The sequence below is a fragment of the Microcaecilia unicolor genome, chromosome 2 (genome assembly GCF_901765095.1).
Source record: "Microcaecilia unicolor chromosome 2, aMicUni1.1, whole genome shotgun sequence".
NCBI lineage: Eukaryota > Metazoa > Chordata > Amphibia > Gymnophiona > Siphonopidae > Microcaecilia > Microcaecilia unicolor.
Window position 1 is genome coordinate 43,137,664 of NC_044032.1, and position 22,464 is coordinate 43,160,127.

Consider the following 22,464-nt stretch of genomic DNA (forward strand, 5'->3'; position numbering starts at 1 on the left):
TAAAGAAACTGCAATTAATACAGAATATGGCTATTAGATTATTATATCATGCTCAGAATATGATCACGTTTGTCCGCTTCCTATTGAGCAGCGAGTAATTTTAAAACTCCTCATGCTCGTCTTTAAAGCTCATAAGCTCGGGCTTCCTCACTATTTGGCTACTCTTAACATTCTATATTACCCTACTCATGTTCTCCCTTCCATAAGTGATCATCGCCTGGTAATCCCTGGCCCCAAACTTGCGCAACTCGAATTTACCTGACACCATACATTCTTTTTCGCTACCCCTTTCTTTTGGAATTCCCTCCCCCTTAACAACTGTTCTTAATTATCATTTAAAAAATTAAAATCTGCCATGAAAGCCTGGCTCTTTACACAGGCCCAAGCACAGGAAGGTTCTCAGGCCAGTTGTAGAAACAAAGGTAGGTAGGACAAATTAAAGACCCCTTTGCCTCCCCAAATATTTTTGATATAGCTAAAGAAACAGTGGAGAAAATGTTTCTAGTATTTATATAACCAGCTGCAAACTGCAAGAATGTTGCATGATGTATCAGTAGCTTACCCAAACTGTGGTCCTGGTCGGTGAAGGTAGAGGAGAAAGAATTTTTGCCAAATAAGTGGCAAAAGAGGGTGATCTGCTGGTGTAGTGAGTGCTTGTTGAGCCCAACGATAAATCATCAGCCTTTGAAGAGAGGGAACAATGGGCAGCTTTAAATGTGTCTGGGCTTTCTGTAAAGGAACGGAAAGTAGAACCTTCAAGAAATCAGGTACGGGACTAACATATCTGATTTCTTTATTATTTCAATCCAGAAAAAAAGCACGGGAGTCTCAAGCAAAGGTACAAGAGTGCTTTATTAATGACCTGACATGGGCCGTGTTTTGGCGTAAAACAACGCCCGATTCAGGAATCAATTCTAAAATAAAAGAAATTATTGAACATAAAAAATATCCTATATAATAATTCTCACCTCCAACAGGATGTGCTTGGGTTCGTGCCTGCCGGAAGTGGTCTGCTAGGCAGGCAGGCACTGACCTCAGTGACATCAGTGACAGACAATTTGGCAAAGCAAAACAATCTGAGTGCTGGCCATTAGGACACAGGGTTGATAGGAGAGTTTTAAAAGACTGAAGGAACCCAAAGTGTTAAATGGGGGGAGGGGGGAAGTTCTGAACGACTGAAAGACATGAACATTTGGGAAAGGAAAACAATCTGAATGCTGGCCATTAGGACACAGGGTAGATAAGAGAGTTTTAAAAGACTGAAGGAAACGAAAGTGTTAAACTGGAGAAGGGGAGGGGGACTTGTGAATGACTGAAAGACATGCAAATTTGGGACAGGAAAACAATCTCAGTGCTGGCCATTAGCACACAGGGTACATAAGAGAGTTTTAAAAGACTGAAGGAACCAAAAGTGTTCAGGGGGGGGGGGGGGGGGCAAGTTCTGAATGAATGAAAGAAATGAACATTTACGAGAGGAACACAATCTGAATGCCGGGCATTTGTACACAGGGTAGATAGGACACTTTTTTTTAAAAATGAAGGATGTGAAAGTATTACATCTTGGGGGAGGGGTGAGGAGGAAAGCGGTGGGGTATCCGGATACTGGGTGTTAGGGCCACGGGGGTCCATAGACTTTTGAAAGCCTTAAGGAACCCAAGTGTGGGAAGGAGGAGGAAAAGGAGGGGAGGGAACGGGGTGAGGGGGCATTAGGAACAGGGGAGGGGGCCCTGTCACACACTCATTCTCATACACACACTGTCACACAGACAGTCTCACTCTGTCACACACCCGCACATTCACTCTGGCTCTCTCTCTCAAACATACACACTCCCAGGAAAACCTTGCTAGCGCCCGTTTCATTCGTTCCAGAAACGGGCCTTTTTTACTAGTATATTATATTTTATGTTCAGTGTCACTGAACATAAAAACCGTACTATGACTAGATACCAAGATAAATTAAATCAAATGTTAAAAAATAAATAAAATAAAACATGAAGGGAAATAAAGAATGTACAAAGCGGAGATAAGGAGGGCAAAAAAGGACTTTGAGAAGAAATTAGCGTTGGAAGCAAAAATACATAGTAAAAACTTTTTTAGATACATTAAAAGCAGGAAACCGGCCAAAGAGTCGGTTGGGCCGCTGGACGAAAATGGTGTTAAAGGGGCGATCAAGGAGGACAAAGCCGTAGCGGAGAAATTAAACGAATTCTTTGCTTCGGTCTTCACCGAGGAGGATTTGGGGGGGACACCGGTGCCGGAAAGAATATTTGAAGCGGGGGAATCGGAGAAACTAAACAAATTCTCTGTAACCTTGGAGGATGTAATGGGTCAGTTCAGCAAGCTGAAGAGTAGTAAATCACCGGGACCTGATGGTATTCATCCCAGAGTATTAATAGAACTAAAAAATGAACTTGCGGAGCTACTGTTAGAAATATGCAATCTGTCCCTAAAATCGAGTGTAATACCGGAAGACTGGAGGGTAGCCAATGTTACTCCGATTTTTAAGAAGGGTTCCAGAGGAGATCCGGGAAATTATAGACCGGTGAGTCTGACGTCGGTGCCGGGCAAGATGGTGGAGGCTATTATTAAGAATAAAATTGCAGAGCATATACAAAAACATGGACTGATGAGACAAAGTCAGCACGGATTTAGTGAAGGGAAGTCTTGCCTCACCAATCTAATGCATTTTTTTGAGGGGGTAAGCAAACATGTGGACAATGGGGAGCCGGTTGATATTGTATATCTGGATTTTCAGAAGGCGTTTGACAAAGTGCCGCACGAAAGACTCCTGAAGAAATTGCAGAGTCATGGAATCGGAGGTAGGGTATTATGATGGATTAAGAACTGGTTGAAAGATAGGAAGCAGAGAGTAGGATTGCGTGGCCAGTATTCTCAGTGGAGGAGGGTAGTTAGTGGGGTCCCGCAGGGGTCTGTGCTGGGTCCGTTGCTTTTTAATGTATTTATAAATGACCTAGAGATGGGAATAACTAGTGAGGTAATTAAATTCGCCGATGACACAAAATTATTCAGGGTCGTCAAGTCGCAGGAGGAATGTGAACGATTACAGGAGGACCTTGCGAGACTGGGAGAATGGGCGTGCAAGTGGCAGATGAAGTTCAATGTTGACAAGTGCAAAGTGATGCATGTGGGTAAGAGGAACCCGAATTATAGCTACGTCTTGCAAGGTTCCGCGTTAGGAGTTACGGATCAAGAAAGGGATCTGGGTGTCGTCGTCGATGATACGCTGAAACCTTCTGCTCAGTGTGCTGCTGCGGCTAGGAAAGCGAATAGAATGTTGGGTGTTATTAAGAAGGGTATGGAGTCCAGGTGTGCGGATGTTATAATGCCGTTGTATCGCTCCATGGTGCGACCGCACCTGGAGTATTGTGTTCAGTACTGGTCTCCGTATCTCAAAAAAGATATAGTAGAATTGGAAAAGGTACAGCGAAGGGCGACGAAAATGATAGTGGGGATGGGACGACTTTCCTATGAAGAGAGGCTGAGAAGGCTAGGGCTTTTCAGCTTGGAGAAGAGACGGCTGAGGGGAGATATGATAGAAGTGTATAAAATAATGAGTGGAATGGATCGGGTGGATGTGAAGCGACTGTTCACGCTATCCAAAAATACTAGGACTAGAGGGCATGAGTTGAAGCTACAGTGTGGTAAATTTAAAACGAATCGGAGAAAATTTTTCTTCACCCAACGTGTAATTAGACTCTGGAATTCATTGCCGGAGAACGTGGTACGGGCGGTTAGCTTGACGGAGTTTAAAAAGGGGTTAGATAGATTCCTAAAGGACAAGTCCATAGACCGCTATTAAATGGACTGGAAAAATTCCTCATTTTTAGGTACAACTTGTCTGGAATGTTTTTACGTTTGGGGAGCGTGCCAGGTGCCCTTGACCTGGATTGGCCACTGTCGGTGACAGGATGCTGGGCTAGATGGACCTTTGGTCTTTCCCAGTATGGCACTACTTATGTACTTATGTACTTATGTACTTATGTGGTCTAAAAAATAATAACTTAAATGTACCCTGATGAAATGTGACATACATGGTGGAGATATAATGTGCAAGTGTGAAGAAATTATTAATATTCATTAAAATGGAATGTAATGAATATTGTTGATGACAAAGTGGTAGCTAACCAATAAAACTAAATAAATTGATGTGAAAAGTGGGTAAAAGTGAAAATCAGATTACCAACAAGACAGAACTAATAATTCACAAAGAGTAAACAATCCGGTTTTTTAAAAAAATGATTTTTACGCTCAAAAAAAAGAATAATGACAACAGATGTAGGCATGAGGTACAGAAATATACCGGCTCAAAGAAAGAACAGATATCTGGGCAGTTGCCAATTAAAGACGGTAACTGAGCAGCACACATCATACTATCAACTAGCTGAGAAGCCTCTATTTGAAAAACATCACTCTGGCTCAACCAACACATCCAAGGTTTAGACCAGTGGTTCCCAAACCTGGTCCTGAAGGCACCCCAGTCAGTCAGGTTTTCAGTATATCCACAATAAATAGTCATGAGATAGATTTGCATGCACTGTTTCCACTGCATTCAAATCTCTCTCATGAATATTCATTGTGGATATCTTGAAAGGATGACTGGCAAGCTGAGGTGCCTCCAGGACCAGGTTTGGCAACCACTGGTTTAGACAATCGCTCCATGTAGGCAACACTCCATCGTGTCTGGACTTTTATGACAGTCACCCAACTAATCTATCAGTATGAAGCAACGCACAAAGAGGAGATAAAATTCATAAACCTTACACTGGAGCAGTGAACCATGGACTGGATGCAGTGAAAACTGACATGAAAGCGCGCCAAACAAAACTAAAAATGTGCACATGCACACTACACCTTATAAAACCCTGATTGAAAACAAGGTTCCAGAGGGTCATTTGATGCGGTACAAAACTACCGTGAAAGTGCGCCAAAGGAAACTGAAACTGTGCACATTCGCACCAGATCTAATGAAACCCAGATTCAGAACAAGGCACCTAAAAATTTAAAAATAAAAACGGACTAATCATCATTGAGTGGTTTGAGAAGTGACATTAAACAAGTAACACCCTGTATAAAGTACAAGGGCTGTTGGTATAAAACCCAAAACAAGAACAAAAAGAAAAAAAAGACGACAAAAATGGAATAAATAAAAATAGTATATACAGGATACTAGGAACAGTTTGCAAAACTCAATCACCAGACAGTGCTGTGCACTTCAAAACTAGCACAGAGATGTGTGGAAAAAAAAGTGATGATGACTAGATTCTGGAAGCAGTAGGCAAATCCATCATATCTAAACGAAATCGCCAAACAGTGATGTGCACTACGTGACTGGTGAATGGAATATGTGAAAAAGGGGTGTGACTAAATATGAATGTGGTGCATTACTCATAAGAGTGTATCAATTAAATATTAAGATGCTGTAAACAATAAAGTATTGTGTACAAAACCATATGTCAATTACGTTGTGCTCAGTCTGAACCTTACTACAATAATACAATAATGGGTATTCCATAAAACATAAATCATACAAACATATGAAAAATGAAGAATAAAAAGGTCTCATAAGTAAAATACTGCACTGATGGGTGATAAATCCAATAACTGGTCATAGAGGATGGAAGGATCTCAAAAAAGCAGACACATCAGTCAGCATTGTGCAGTGCAATATGTGTCTAATCTAGTCTATGGGTAGAAAGAATATACACTCTGTTGCCAGCAATATTGCCATATCTGAAAAAGCTGAAATAAAGCCAGAGTGGCAAACAAAAGTGCCTGTGTACCAGTTAAAAATAAGCCAGTGAAAGATGAAAACAAAGGAGGGATTCAAAGACAGAAAAGAAAAACAGTTGCTAAGAAAATGCAGAAAAGGTAACTTGCATGAACAGATAAGGAAGGGAGGTGAATGCCAGTTCACATTCAGACAAGTATATCTCAATGGAAGCAGGAAACAAAAGCAGAGAAAATGGATATTAGGATTATAGAAGTTGCAGAGAGGCAGATGTAGACCTTCTCCGTAAAAACTCATTTAGGGAGATATGGCCAGGCTGCTGAAGCGGACCTTTGCAGTACAGAAAACCTAACTATATTTATAGTTATTTAAGTTGTCTTGTTTCTTTAAACACTTGTCTAGGGTTTTACTCAGATTGGAAGAAATAAAATTTCCATAAAGCATTCATTCTTTGTACAGTCCCACGGCTTACAATGGCTCTGGTTAGAGGGGTTCCAGATTCAAACTCCCTTTTTATCAGAATTAGATGAAACTAGGCATACAACAGAGGTGATATACTCAGACCTGAGGAGGGAGGAAACACGATTCCTGCTACAATGGCAACCCCATGTAGGATGCATGGTGCCAACAACACTCCTTGGAGAATGTACTCTTCCAGTCTTTGCAGATTCCTAGAGCTTCCTCCTTGACTATGTGCCCTGTCACATAGTCAAGACAGTCAATGAGATCTGTTTCATACAACTTCCTATTTGTGAATCAATGTTGTCTCAATTCTTATAGCCCACTAAACTAAAGATAGCCCACAGTCTCTTACCACAGAAATTATTCTATCAATTGTTTTACCTTAAGTGCCTGATCTGGAGAAAAAGAAGGGTTGCTGACCAATTCCCGTTCAACAACTCTGCGAAGCTGAGAATCTTCTTCAAAGATGGACTCCATATTCAAAACAGTCCACGAAAACCAAACCTGTAGCCACAGAAATACATAGTAACATAGCAAATGATGGCAAATAAATACCTAAACAGTCTATCCAGTCTACTCAACAGTCACATTTATTACCAATTTATTTGTGTGTTACATTTGTATCCCACATTTTTCCACTTATTTGCAGGCTCAATGTGGCTTACATAGTACCATAACGGCGTTTACCAGTTCCAGTATGAACAAATACAAAGTGATATTATGGTAGAATAAGGTTCAGGTATGATGAATACTTTGGGGGAGTTTAGGGGAGATGAGGAAGAATTTTGATATGTCCATTATGGTCTTTGGTTTCGTTATGTCGCAGATATCCAGGTTTTTTTATGTTGGTTCGGTGGGGTATGTTTAAACCAACAATGAATGTACATAAAATACTAGATTATGGTCTTTCTTTGGCATTTCTGGGACATAGACCGTAGAAGTTCATCTGGCATGGATTTAAACGAACATGAAATTTAAATCAAACTTCACGTCATATACGATGTAATGAAAAAAAACCCAGAATACTTAAAAGTATTTCAAAATGGCAACTTAATCAGATGTCCACAGTCTTGGAACATCATCATTATTATACAGTGATAACATATTATTATTTAAATTACTGTGGTAACTTGATGCCTCCCTGATATTTTTGCTCTTCATTAGCTAGGAAATTCACTGGACATGATGATAAAACATATGAAGAAGAGCATTAATAAGAGGAAGTAGTAGGAAAAATTGAATATACTCTGTTCTCTTAGGTTTCCACAGCTGGCGTTATGGTGGTTGCGGTTGACCAGGTCTTACCACATTCTGAGTAAGTGGAGCCACTTCAGCCATCTTGCTGTGGCCTATTTGAAATACAAAAGTTACAAAACTAATCCCATGTAATAAAAAGTTATCCATCACCCATGTGAAAAAGTAGATACCTACTGTACCTGAACATAACTTGCCCTGAACTACCACTGGAAAGATATGAGCTAAATACTAAACAAAAAACAAACAAACTGTCCCATTTGTTAATCAACCAACTGACCCAAATTTAATTGATAATTAGACTCATAAGTACATAAGTATTGCCACACTGGGACAGACCAAAGGTCCATCAAGCCCGGCATTCTGTTTCCAACAGTGGCCAATCCGGTCACAAATACCTGGCAAGATTCTGAAAAAGTTCAATACATTTTATACTGCTTATCCCAGAAATAAGCAGTGGATTTTCCCCAAATCAATTTAATAATTGTCTATGGACTTTTCTTTTAGGAAGCCGTCCAGACCTTTTTTAAACCCTGCTAAGCTAACCGCCTTTACCACATTCTCTGAATACAGCGTGGCTTGATTGCAGCCAGCCCTGCTGAATCTAAACCTCACCCTATGATGTGGCCACTTTTAGCACGGCAGTAAAATGGCCGCATTTGCGCAAATTTCTCAATTAAAGGCGTGGCCATTACTATGGGAGCCCTTACTGACACCTATTTACTTGGCGGTAAGGGCTTCCACGCTATTCCCACAGTAATCGGGCAGCTCAGTAATCAGATTAGCACATGGCATGCCTTCTCTCCAGCAGTGGGCACACTTCCCACTTTTTAGTGCATGGTAGCCATGTGCTAGTGCTATAGTGGCTTAGTAAAAGGGCCCCTACTTGACAGAACACAGTTAATTCATAGGTTAAAGCACGTTAAATTGGTTGTTAAAGCACTCCAGTGAACAGAATAAATGTGCATCCCTATTTTCATTTCCGCAGTGTTGGCTTATATGACTTCCTCTCCTTCTGCCGGGACCACCACAATGACATTGGCCAGCAGCTTTGATGGGGCTTTATTGAGTCCTGTTGAGCGAACGGCTTCCCCCGCAACCAGGAAGTGGAGTAGGTGCCGCTCAAGAGGTGGGAACAGAGGGTGAACAGAGGGGAGGTTGTCCGCAGTGTTTGTGTTTTTGGAACCTGAGAGAGATTCATTTCTGCAGTCTGCATTAAAGATATTTTCTATGGAAACTGTGAGGAGTCAGCCCACACCTGTCTCTAGGACCCAGGTCTTTGAAAAAACAGCTGTTTTGATATTAGAATCACTGTGGGATATTGCATATGGCATGTATTTGTCTTTGCAACCTTTATTCATGGAAAATGTAAAAGACATCAAGGTTATTTCAGAGGCTGTCTTGGTTCAGACACAAGTAACCGCCCAGGAGTCCTTGAAGATGGAAGTTTTGGAATCTGAAGTTCAAACTTTGGTGGGTTTAGGGTCAGCCTCTGTAAAAGACAAGAACTATATACATCGGCATTTAGAATACCTGGAGAACCAGGTCAAAAGATATAACTTGAGACTGCTTAACTTCCTTAAGTAAATGACATTGGCTACATGTATTATAGCAGGACATGTTTATCCACTCCTACAGATAATGTTAAGCACCTTTCTGACCTCATTTGCAACTTTTTTTAAACTAGTCCCTTATTTTCTTACTCCTGTCTATATATTCCACCTTTGCTTACACCCTATGCTGTCTATTAAAACATTTTATTGTGTATTGTGTTAGTATTATAATGTAGCATACTATGCCATTCTTTGTATTGCTGTCTGAATATTTGTACTGCTGTAATTGTCTATTGCTTATGTTTGACTTATTCTTGCTGTACACCGCCTCGAGTGAATTCCTTCAGAAAGGTGGTAAATGAGTATTAATAAATAAATAAATAATGAACATTACCATAAGGGCGAAGTAGTCACCACAAAGTTTTTACACGAACTATGCTACAATCAAAGGAAAATTCCAGAAGAAATGAGAAAAAGAGTTTTTTAAGTATCTCAGCCTTTTCAAAAGTTCTGGGACTTCACCGAACCACAGATAGTTATCTCCAAACTGAAAAGACTTGGAACAGTGGTGAATCTTCTCAGGAATGGCCAAACTGCCAAAATTACTCCAAGGATGCAACAAGTCACCTGGGAAGTCATTAAAAAAAACGATACATCCAAAAGAACTTCTCAATGAAAATTTATTTTCGGATAGTGAATATTCTGTTTATTGAAATGAACCTGTCAAGGTGTAAAGGTATGATGAGATGGTATATGCTAAGGAAATTTGGTACCATTGCAGCATTTGTTAGAGAACGATTAAAACTGTGATGGATCGGGGGGGGGGGGGGGGGGGTTGCCAGGCTGTGATATTAATAAATCTGTGTGTACACATGTGTTTGTTCTTTCATTAATAAAAATATTCAAACAAAAGAACACCTATTAATAGTAATGTTCATGAAAGGCCTTTTCAACTCAAGGCCACCAACCAAAAAGCCTCCAGTGATATGGGATCTCAACTTAAAGTCATTGCAACTACTAAAAGCACCATTTGAACCACTAGAATCATCCTCCTTAAGTTCCTCTCTTGAAAAACTCAGTTTCTTGTGGCTATCATGTCAGCTCACCATATCACTGAGTTGCAAAGCACTTGCCTACTACAATCCACACATGCAAATTTTTGACAACAGAGTTGTGTTTCGCACTCACCTCAGGCTTTTACTGAAAGTAGTTTCTAATTTTCACATTAACCAACCAGTGGTTCTATCAGTATTCTTTCCACTACCACATAATACTGAAGACCAATTACTGTACAAACTGGATTCCAAGAGGCCATTCCAGATATACCTTCAAGAGCCATCTCTTCCAACAAACCATCTTAACGACTCTTATCTTACAATCCTAATAAAATTGGTTTTCCAGTTATTAAAAAAGATTTTATCTACGTGGTCTTCTGAATGTAATTTTTTTTATCATTATAATTTCAAATTACACAAGTAAATCATTTGTTAAGGAAAAATTCAGCTATTACATTTAAATTATCTAGGAAAATTATCAATACAAAAATTAACACTTTCCCATAGCTTCATACAAGTCCATAAGTGGAGTCCAATATTCCTATATACTGGAGAGAAGAAAAAGGCAAAAAACTGTTTCAAACAAAATAGAGATAAAGATATGTTCCAATTCGATTATCTTTAAATGGGTACTCTTTTAGCTGTTATAAAAGAAGACAGTTGAACAGGGTCAAAATACACATATTTCACTGATTGGTAGGAAATCAAACATTTACACGGATATTTTAAATAGAATGATGCCCCTAACTGAAGGACCTCCTGCTTCATTTGCAGAAACCTCTGTCTCCGTTTTTGCGTTTCCTTCGCAAAGTCTGGAAAAACCCGAGTTTGTAAACCTCGAAAGGTTTTTTCTTTTTTCTGGAAGAACTTCTTTAAAATCCAGACCTTGTCTGAAGGTAACGCTACTGTAGCCAGTAAAGTGGTTGCCGTTATTTGCTCTGTGTCCGACATTTCAAGCAGTGATGAGACATCCAGTGTTTGATTATCTTGAATTTTTTGTTTCTGTTGGTTTTCCTCTCCTCTCACAGGGATATAAAAAACCTGTGAAAAGGGGGGTATATCACTGTCTCCTATCTCTAACACTTCTTTAAAGTAATTCTTCAACATTTCTCTCGGGGAAATTAAATGTTGGTGAGGAATATTAATAAAACGCAGATTATTACTTCTTGAATTATTTTCCAACATTTCTGATTTTCTCCTAAAAGTAGTCAAATCTTTCAGCATAGTCATTTGTAATATCTGCATCTGTGAAAAATCTCTCTCTTGTTTACCAAGTTCTATTCTCACTGATTTCACCTCATTCTCAATTTCTTTTACTTTCCCATCTAGTATCACAACTTCTTCACTCAATATTTTCATCTGGGGGCATAAAGCCTTCCCCAGTTCAGCAATCAGCAGCCACAGATTATCTAATATCACTTCTGCGGGTTTCTGTAAAAGATTTGCAAATGAAGTATCTTCTATTTCCCCTTGTTGTAGGTGTTTCTCACCTTCAGCTGTCCCTTGTTTTTCCTCCTGAGATTTTTCTGCTGTGTGTGCAGACAGACTGGGGGGTTAACGAGCCTCCCAGTTCCTCCGATATAGCCAAAACTGCTTCCCGTCCAGCTCCACCCTTTAACACTTCAGTTTCGGGGGTTGCAGACGCAGGCTGAGGAGGAGTCCTTCCGTCAGGGCTTAGTGAGACTTCCAGTCCAGGGTTCTGCTCATGGTCTCCAGGCCTAGGCTGAGCCAACGGACCGCTCACCGACGATAATATCGAATTCTGAGCTCTCTGCAGATATAAGTCCATCGAGCTAGAAGAGATAAGAGGTCTTTGCTGCTGGGAAGCAGTAGCAGCAGCTCTGCCCCTTCTCTTCGGCATTTTCAGGTAATATTTTAAGCTAAGTAGAAAATCCGGAGGAGCTCTGAAACACGTCTGTCTCATTCGGCGACCATCTTGGACTCCCTGTGTAATTTTTTTTTGTTATAATCAGACTAGTTCTAGCCTTTCTGCATGAGTGAGTGCTGACCAACTTAGAGCTACAACAATTTCAGTGGTACAATTACACAGTGATTCACAGTGATTCTATGGAAGACATGTGCAAAGAAGGGGACCCTGCACTAAACAATACTGTACTGACCAAGCCTCAAGGATTGACTTCCACAATTAGTTAAGCTGTCTTAAGGAGTATCTATGAGTAAGCGTCAACCTGCCTCCTCCTCTACAGGCTATTTCCTCGGGTTGCAAAATATAGAGAATGAATAAAGAAAACTTTATTGCAATTCTCAGCTATGAAGTCACCCATCTGTTGCTGTACTGATCATACTTGTCTATGGAGAAAGCATAGTTGCTTACCATGTTAACACAAGTTCTTCGTGGACAGCAGGGTCATAAAGCCATATATTCCTGCCCATTCATCTTGCAGCTGAAGCTTGCTAAATATAAACTGAACGGACTAACCTTTTCTAGAGACTTCTGAGACGGCAGATTCGATCTGCTCCGCCACTGTAGTCGCACAACCACTCATGTGGCTGTAGGATGTTGCTGTCCCTAGAGAACCTTAGTTATAGGATAAGCTACTATGCTTTCCACCTAGGTTGCTCTTGGGACAATGACTTCAAATGAGTTAATTATGCACACACACCACAACACAACAGTAATAACCTCAATGCTAAGCAGAGTACATTAGGTGTAATATCAAATATCTCAAATTTACTGTTAATATGTGCATTGCTTGCCATTTGCTTTGTCTATTAAACCTCAGGCATCCCATCCATCACTACACTTAACTGTTGAAATTTGCTGTTTAGAAGTGCGTTTTTATATAACTTTCTTCACCTTCTCAAATTAGTCCTCAGGCTTGCACAAGTCACTTAGCATATGGTTTAATAGGCTTGATACACTGCCTTCCGTAAAAACATCAAGGCTGGTTACAATAAAATATCATAAACAAAAAGAGAAGGAAAATTGGAACGCCAATTGTTTATAGGAAAGAGACAAAGGAAGGGAGAGGACAGGACTTCAGCACAATATGACTTGAAATATACATTTGCAAGCACTGCTTCCAATGTATGCAAATATAGCTCTTTCATTTTCATTAGGAATATCCTGAAAACCTGGCTGGCTGGGAGGGCAGGATACTGGTTTGAGCATCACTATCCTAATAGTCCTATTTCACTTGCCAGGTGTTTGCTGCCTTACCTGAGAGGGGTTTGAATTTCCCTCAATGAAGGAAGGTGTCATGTTTCCTGCAACAATCCAGCTCACTAGTGAAGACAGAAGACTGCGGTCACAGTGATAACCTAATGCATTCTGAAAAAGAGATTCAGACAAAAATAAAATTGTTTTTTAAAATAATACACTGCTGAAATAAGAGTAGCCACCTTTAACACAGCATTATAATGAGTGCCTGAATACTATGAGGCACACGCAACAAAAGTAGAATTAAGTTTAACTCAGGACAAAAAGTTGATAAGTACAGGGTTCTACACTTGCTGTACCACTACACATAATACGCTATCTGCCCGCCCGATATGCAAAGCAATTTAATCTCCTGGAGAGGCTCCTGGCCATTTAAATCGCTTGTCCATAGCTAACCGTGAATATTCAACAGAACTTAACCGGTAAGCACCACTAAACATTCGTGGTTAGTGTCTCAGCCAAAATCAGCAAACTTGTGGGCGTAATTGTCACTTGTGCAGTTAAGCGACCAATAGTCAGCACTTAACCACATAAGGTAACTGTTTAAACTGGGCTGAATAAATATCAGTCCTATCTTTAAGTGGTTCAGTTCATGCAGTTAAGGGATGAATATTGCACTTCCTATATAATAATTTGCACCTCTGTCTGGATGCCTGGGTTCGTAACACACTTCCCATTGGTCCGCCCTGGCAATGACGTCAGAGGGCGGATCAGTGAGAGGGAAGGTAACCCAGCACCAGCCAGCGGAGGTGAGTACAGAATCGCCCCCCTCCCTCCGAGTTGCAGGCCCCCCTCTCCTCTGAGTTCCATGTCCCCTTACCTCCCTCCCTCCCTCCCTCTCCTTCCCTTCGAGTTGCAGGACGTCCCTCCCTCCCTCCCCTCCGAGTTCCACGCCCCCGCGTCTCCCTCCCTCTCTCTCCCCTCCGAATGCAAGCACGACCTGTCTACAGCAGCCCTTCACTTTCCTGTGTGCCGGCTGTAATTTAAAAATTCTTACCTCGGGGTCTGGCGTCTGCAGTGAAGGCGAGTGGCACTTCAGACTGCCTTCCCATGTGTCTCAGCTCTGCTTCTGGTCCCACCCTCATTTCCTGTTTCCGGAAGAGCAGGACCAGAGGTAGAGCTGAGACACATGGGAAGGCAGTCTGAAGCGCTGCTTGCCTTCACTGCTGACGCCAGACCCCGAGGTAAGAATTTTTAAATTACAGCCAGCACACAGGAAAGCGAGGGGCTGCTGTAGATAGGTCATGCTTGCACTCGGAGGGGAGAGAGAAAGAGGGTAGAAAAGGGAAAGGAATAGATTGCTCCTCAAACTATATTTAACAGACTTAATAACTGCATATCCGGCGAAAGCTGATCTGAGCAGTAAACCAAAAAACACATTCACAGTGAAAAATATATATATAAAACCACTCCACACACCACTTCTACCCTGCCCTCTACTCCTATCACATCACTGAAAGGATCTCTAACAGGGACCTTCCTAAGTAAAAACATAACTCAGCCTAAGTAAACATCTAATCTAGCATTAGAGCTAGAAAAGTGGGTGGACCAAAATAGTGGGCACATACCAACTGAACAGAAGACTGTCCTACCCAATTAACATCTTTCAAAGTAGCTGATTTAAAAGGTTCAAAGGGAACCTGTAGCAAGGAGTATAAAGCTAAATTCAAATCCCAAGGGGGAACCCATTTTACCATGAGGAGAACTGATCAGCTTAATACCTCTTAAGAAATGCACCACATCCTGATAAGAACTCAAATTCAAATTCTTACTCTTCATGAGACCTTAGAAACAGGAGAAGGCTGCAAGTTCCAATCCCTTTTCCAGATCATGCTGTAAAAATTCCTGAAACAAAAACCCCAAATATGCTTCTCCTTACACCAATCTTCAAAAATTCTCCATGCTCTCTCATACACTAAGGAAGTAGGAGATTTCCTAGAATGTAATAACAAGTAGCCTAGCAATAACACTACCACCTCTTCAACCACGCTCTCTCAAGAGGCAAGCCATAACATAAAAGAGACACGCCGTGCATGCTGATCGGACCCTGAACTAACTGCCACTCTGTCTGATAGTACGAGGGGATCCGCCACTTCAGGACACACCAAGTCTCCTTACCATGGTCTTCTTGGCCAGTCCAGAGCTATCAACACTCTAAGCACAAAATGTCTATCTTCTGGATGACCCTGCCTATCAGAGGCCAAAGAAAAACACATTCAAGAGGCCAAGGCTGAACTAGAGCATCTTTTCCTACTGACTTCTGATCCTTCCTGCAGCTGAAGAAGGTGGGCACGTTCACCTTTCAACTTGTTGCTATCAGATCCATAAAGGAATAACACCCAACACAGAACCACTGCGCTGAAGACTTCCTCTGCTAGGATCCCTTCTCCTTGATCTAAGACATTCCTGCTTAGAAAGTCCACATGAATATTCTATACTCCAGCTAAATGTGCTGCTGAAATGTCCTTTAGAGTCTCTTCTGTCCAGCTCATCAACATTTGTACCTCTTCCATTACTTGAAGACTTTTTGTTCCCTGTTTGTTTATACACATTACTGCTGTTGCATCGTCTGAAAGAATCCAAGCCAGCTTGTTTGGCATCAATGAGTGAAACTCAATCAGGGTCAAGCAAATCACGTGCATTTCCAAATGACTGACCACTCTGCTTCTTTTGGTGACCATGGACCTTGTATCCATCTGTCTAGGTAATGAGCCCCCCAACTGGAGAGACTTGTATCCATTATCGCTGTTATCCAATCCAGAGCCTCTACACCAGGGGTTTCCAAACCTGTTCAGGTTTTCAGGATATCCATAATGAATATGCATGAGATCAGCATACCAAGGAGCAGTGTATGCAAATTGATCTCATGCATATTCATTGTGGATATCCTGAAAATCTGGTTCCCCCAGGACAGATTTTGGAATCACTGCTCTAGGCTCCCTCCCCTGGACAGACTGTCTTATTGCAACCACCTGACTTCCCAACGAAGAGGCAAAACCATGTTCAAGTCTTCAATTTGAGGCAACCATCGAAAGAGAAGAGACCTCTGTAAGGAACACATGTGCATCCTGACCCGTGGAACTAATGTCGCTGCCATCAAATCTAGGACTTGTAGATAAAACCAGATGGTCTGCTTCTCTCTAGGTAGAACCATATCTCCTTGGTGAGTATCTAATCTGATTCACAAATATTCCAATGTTTGAGATGGGCACAAGTTGCTCTTGATGAAGTTAACATCCTATTCCTACTCCTGTAGCAATCATACCATACAAATTTGTGGCTTCCTCACTTTCGCAGTTGATCTTCACTCATATCTGCCAATTGTCCAAATAGGAATGGACCAAGATGCCTTCTTCTTTGTACCACTGCTAATACTACCATGACTTTTAAGAATGTCCCAAGTGCAGAAGCCAGAGCGCAAAATTGAAAATGTTAGCCTAACACTGCAAATCTTAAGAAATGCTTTTGAACTTGTCTGATAGGAATATGCAGGTCAGCTTCTGTCAGATCTAAACAATAAGAAAAATTCTCCTGTTGAACTGCTACAATCGCTGACCTTAGTGTTTCCATCTGAAAACTTGGAACCCTGAGAAATATAACACACTTAAGATCCAAAAATGGGATGAAATATGCCTTTTTTTGGCACTACAGAGTAAATTGAACTATTTCTTGTTCATTCTTCCTTGAGCTCCACTGGAATCACAGCTCCCTACTGGATTAACCTATCTAAAGTCTGTCTGACATATACTGCTTTTAGATGAGACTGATACGGCAATTCCAGGAACGCCTCAGGAATAGGTTGTGCAAACTCTAGGGCATATGCATTGCAAATGTGAATATTTGAGTCCACCTCCAGTAAAAGAACCTTAATCAACCATCCACCAAAGGAATCAGAGTGCAGGCCCACAAGCCTTCGTTGGGAACTTTTGTAACAAACAACATTTCCCATGGAGAATTTCTGTCCACCTCTTAAGGACTGGCCTCTACAAAGAAACCCACTGTGCTATGTACCACTCACTCTCTCCGGCCTAAATATCATAGATCTATAAAGTGACCTTCATTTGGCAATCCCTTAGCTGAAGAATTGGGACGATCTTCTGGAAGTCACAGAACTTTAGATTCAGAGAGGTTTTTTAATCCTCCCAAAGAATAGGCTCTCCTAAAAAGCAACTTATTAAGACAAGTTTCTGAGCCACAAACTTTAACTAACAAAGACATTTATTGGCTGAAACTCTTATTAAATCATACAAGGCATGCCTGGAATGCCCCGAAGCCAGCACAGAGAGGTATCCATATCTAAATGACCAATGATACATTCTTCCACCAAAGACAGCATAGATTCCTCACACAATTGCTCTGAACTCCTAAAATATGCTCAGGCAACATAACCTCCACAAGCTGCTATTTCAAAAAAGATTTCATCCTGCAGATCTTTCATTTCCACACTATCCTCAACTGGAATGATGGTCCTTTTTTGTCATCACCAATACAACTGCATCAACTTTAGGAAGACAAAGCTTGTAACTGGGTACAGCCTAATCATGGAATGACTCATATGAAAACCAGCATCTGGGATTTCCCATTCTACTGAAATCATCTAATTTATAATTAGATGAAGTGGAAAGGCATTAGAAGATTTCCTAATACCAACCACCAATGGATCTTCTACTTTTGCACTAGAGCTAGGACAGTCTACAGAAATTAAACTGGTCAACTACAAACTCATCTCCATAAAAAATATGCAAAACAACCTGGAAAAATGCCCACCTCCTCAGATTAAAACTCCTCGTCAAATTCAAATTCAAACTGCTGCTCTATAGATTCTTGTGCAGTATACACTGACCAAAGAGAAGATACCAAAACCTTACCATCCTGATCCTCCAACAAATCCAACCTAGGGTGTTTAGAAAGGGCCTCACCTGAAAAATTTGCCTTTGCTAAGATTCCTGCCCCAAAGTTCCCCCTTATACCAAAAGCTTTATGCATTACTACTACTATTACTTAACATTTCTAAAGCGCTACTAGGGTTACGCAGCGCTGTACAGTTTAACATAGAAGGACAGTCCCTGCTCAAGGAGCTTACAATCTAAAGGACAAATGTACAGTCAGTCAAATAGGGGCAGTCTAGACTACCTGAATAGGTATAAAGGTTAGGTGCCGAAAGCAACATTGAAGAGGTGGGTTTTGAGCAAGGATTTGAAGATGGGTAGGGAGGGGGCTTGGCGCAAGGGCTCAGGAAGTTTATTCCAAGCATAGGGTGAGGCAAGGCAGAAAGGGCGGAGCCTGGAGTTGGCGGTGGTGGAGAAGGATACTGAGAGGAGGGATTTGTTCTGTGAGCGGAGGTTTCGGGTGGGAACGTAAGGGAAGATGAGGGTAGAGAGATAATGAGGGGCTGCAGACTGAGTGCCTTTGTAGGTAAAAAGGAGAAGCTTGAACTGTATGCGGTATCTGATCGGGAGCCAGTGAAGTGACCTGAGGAGAGGGGTGATATGAGCATATCAGTCCAGGCGGAATATAAGACATGCAGCAGAGTTCTGAACGGATTGAAGGGGGGATAGATGGTTAAGTGGGAGGCCAGTGAGGAGTAGGTTGCAGTAGTCAAGGCGAGAGGTAATGAGAGAGTGGATGAGAGTTCAGGTGGTGTGCTCAGAGAGGAAAGGGCGAATTTTGTTGATGTTAAAGAAAAAAAAAAGAAGCGACAGGTCTTGGCTATCTGCTGGATATGCTCAAAGAAGGAGAGGGACAAGTCGAAGATGACTCCGAGGTTGCGGGCAGATGAGACGGGGAGGATGAGGGTGTTATCGACTGAGACAGAGAGTGGAGGAATAGGTGAAGTGGGTTTTGGTGGAAAGACGATAAGCTCGGTCTTGGCCATGTTTAGTGTCAGGTGGCGGCTGGACATCCAGACAGCAATGTCGGATAAGCAGGCCGATACTTTGGCCTGGGTCTCCGCAGTGATGTCTGGTGTGGAGAGATACAGCTGGGTGTCATCAGCATAAAGATGATACTGGAAACCATGAGATGAGATCAATGAGCCCAGGGAAGAGGTGTAGATTGAGAAAAGAAGGGGTCCAAGGACAGATCCCTGGGGAACTCCAACAGAGAGCGGGATGGGGGTGGAGGAAGATCCATGAGAATGTACTCTGAAGGTGCGGTGGGAGAGATAGGAGGAGAACCAGGAGAGGACAGAGCCCTGGAACCCAAATGAGGACAGTGTGGCAAGAAGTAAATCATGATTGACAGTGTCAAAAGCGGCGGATAGATCGAGGAGGATGAGGATGGAGTAGTGACCTCTGGATTTGGCAAGGAACAGGTCATTACAGACTTTAGAGAGTGCCGTTTCTGTCGAGTGTAGAGGGCGAAAACCGGATTGAAGCGGATCGAGGATGGCATGAGAGGAGAGAAAATCAAGGCAGCGGCTGTGAACGGCGCGCTCAAGTATCTTGGAGAGGAAGGGTAGGAGGGAGATGTGGCGGTAGTTGGAGGGACAGGTAGGGTCTAGTGATGGTTTTTTGAGGAGTGGTGTGACTACGGCGTGCTTGAAGTTGTCAGGGACAGTTGCAGTGGAGAGAGAGAGGTTGAGGATATGACAGATGGGAGGGGTGACAGTAGGAGAGATGGTGTTAAGTATTACAAAATATAAACTCAGAAGAGAACATCTGCTCAGAATCAAAGCCCTGAGACCTGCTCAGCTGAACAGACTCAGAATTTATTTGGATACAGAGGAATAATTCAAGAAGGTCATCTTGAGCTGGAATCTCTGAAGACACATTTAAAATAGCAGTGATTCCTACCAAAATCAGATCTGTTACTGCTGCCTCAGGCAATTCATACACAGCTGCCAAATGGTCTGAGGCTTCCTTACACTGTACCACCCAAACACTCCCCAAACTGACAGAGATCCAATTCTCCATTCTGTCATTAGATGCTCAACACTACCCTACTGAAGCAGCAGCCAGCTGATGTCCACCAGAGACAGTGTAGTGTTTACTTTTTTCCAGCAACGGTGCTATAGACAAATCCGCAACTTCACAGAGACACAATGCCTGGGCACAAACCTGGAAACTGTCTGATTCAAATCAATAACAACTCTCACTTTCTCAATAAAATAGAGCAGTCTTCTCTGCCAGCTGTTAATGAGATCAGCCATCACTTTCAAAAAAAGAGTTTTTTTTGTCTGTTGATGTGACTTTAGTCTGGGCACGCGAAGAAACTTCCCAAATAAGGAGGAAAAAGGCCCAAAGTGGGAGGGGGAGCAACCTGGGACCCCCAGATGTTATATTCCTAAGCTACAGGTATTGCAGTGGCAGAACAAGCCTTAGCTACATTTGAAACCCCCCTTATATTTTTTTCTTTTGAATGACCAACTAAAAACAAATAATTGTCCTACCAGACCATACCAGGCTGCAAAGGAAAACTATTAAACCAACAGTTGGAGACTGACTGGACAGGAGACTGCACAAGATTCTTAAAGGATAACATCACAGCTTTTAGTTCTCAGTCTCCACCTGCTAGCAGGACAGTATAACCCAAACATTTGGACTGGTCTGATGGGGACATTAAGGAAATGTTATTTTTTGTTGTTGTTAATGAAAGAGTTGACAAGATGGGGGGGAGAGGGTGAAGGAGGAAGGATTTAGTGTCACTATATTGTGGCCTTCTCCATCGCCTCTTATATTTGTGGCAATAACATATTGAACAGAAGACAGGTAGGCAAACTGCTGCCCTGAAAAATGTAGGTATCAATTCAAATCAAGTTACAGTCACTTTGTAACGCCATACATAAATCCCAACTGGGAAGAACACATCCAAACAGTCTGAATTGCACTGCAGTCTGCTTGTTAATCCCTATTCTAAAGGAATAGGGCTGCAGAACACCTTTTTGGTTAGAGGCGCCAAACAAATCAAACTCGAGTTTGACAAGCATATAGGGTCTCTAAAGGAGATGAAGAGATAATAGATAACATGGATGGGCAGACTGGATAGGCTACATAATCTTTATCTGCTATCATTCTGTATGTTTCTATGTCATGTTGGGCAAAATATTGATCACGCCATGGTCCCAAGTGCTCACCCCATTCCGCTACCTATGCAATAGTATGTTCTCCAACCAAGCTAGCACTTTACAAAACTAATAGTCCCTTTAGGGTCGGTAGCAGACTGTTAAATTTCTGACAGCAGCTAGGACAGTATACTCTGCTATGAATTTCAAGGTTAAAATAAACTAGACAACTGAAACATGGACAAGTAAAAAGAACTAAGGTTAAGGGAAAGGTGTTACCTTATGCTGCTGATAGAGTAGCTTCTGTACACAGTCCTCTTTCATGCTTCGAAAAGCAGCTTCGCACAGATGATCCATTAGAAATAGAATGGTTTTCTCTCTGTGCCAGAGCGGTTGGCTTGTGAAAACCTGAACCCAGAATTCCAATACAGCTTCGGGGCCCACTTCATTAGGTTGACTGCTTGCAAAAACATGAGTCTGCAAACACAAAGCAAAAACATGGTTTACTTCTATATGAGGTACAGAGCTTTTTACAAAAGTTATTAGTTGAATATTTCTAAAGTTGTTCATACCATTGTGAAAAGGTTATGTTTAATGAATGTGGAAAATGAACCCTTAACTAATGTGTTGCAAATCTCATTGGTAGAGATTGTGCAACACTGTCAGGTACCTGAACACTGTGTACTTACCCACAGGCTGTACTTACTGAAAACCTAAAACGAGTGGGATAGACTTTCTAAGATATTTTGCACCAGACAAGTTTGTTTATAATAAAGGCTATAGAGAGCTCCCTCCCCACTGTAGATATTTGGGCAAGAGAAAAATGAGTAATGAACCTGCCTGATCTCTATACAAGTTCTTTCCGGAAGTACGACAACACTGGCTATGACCTTTGGATCCTATTTAGAAAACCAATCTTGGAGGAATAGCCTCGTGGTTAGAGCACTGGGTTGACAACCAAGGGAGCCTGGTTCATATCCTGCAACTACTCCTGTGATCTCGGACAAATCACTTAACTCTCCATTACCTCATCTACAAACTTAAGATTGTAAACCCTGTGGGGACACAGAAATTTAGTGTACCTGAATGTAATTCACCTTGAGCTACTACTGAAATAAGGTGTGAGTTAAGTCCAAATGTATCTTACTTGGATAGGTCCCCTTGAGTTAGGGTGCAAGATGCTGCATGGCTTCCCTGGAACCTGAAAT

At 41.7% G+C, this 22,464-nt stretch overlaps 1 protein-coding gene across 1 annotated transcript in view; it reads right to left on the reverse strand.

Moving 5' to 3' along the window:
• The window catches only part of EPG5 (ectopic P-granules autophagy protein 5 homolog), a 231,820-nt gene that overhangs the window by 117,432 nt on the left and 91,924 nt on the right, over positions 1–22,464 (reverse strand). Inside the window, exons 19-22 of the mRNA XM_030192892.1 lie at positions 21,536–21,733; positions 13,255–13,365; positions 6,593–6,715; positions 563–729 (exon numbers count right to left, since the gene is read on the reverse strand). Of these exons, the coding sequence (XP_030048752.1) occupies positions 563–729; positions 6,593–6,715; positions 13,255–13,365; positions 21,536–21,733 (599 nt within the window). The remainder of the gene's footprint in view (positions 1–562; positions 730–6,592; positions 6,716–13,254; positions 13,366–21,535; positions 21,734–22,464) is intronic.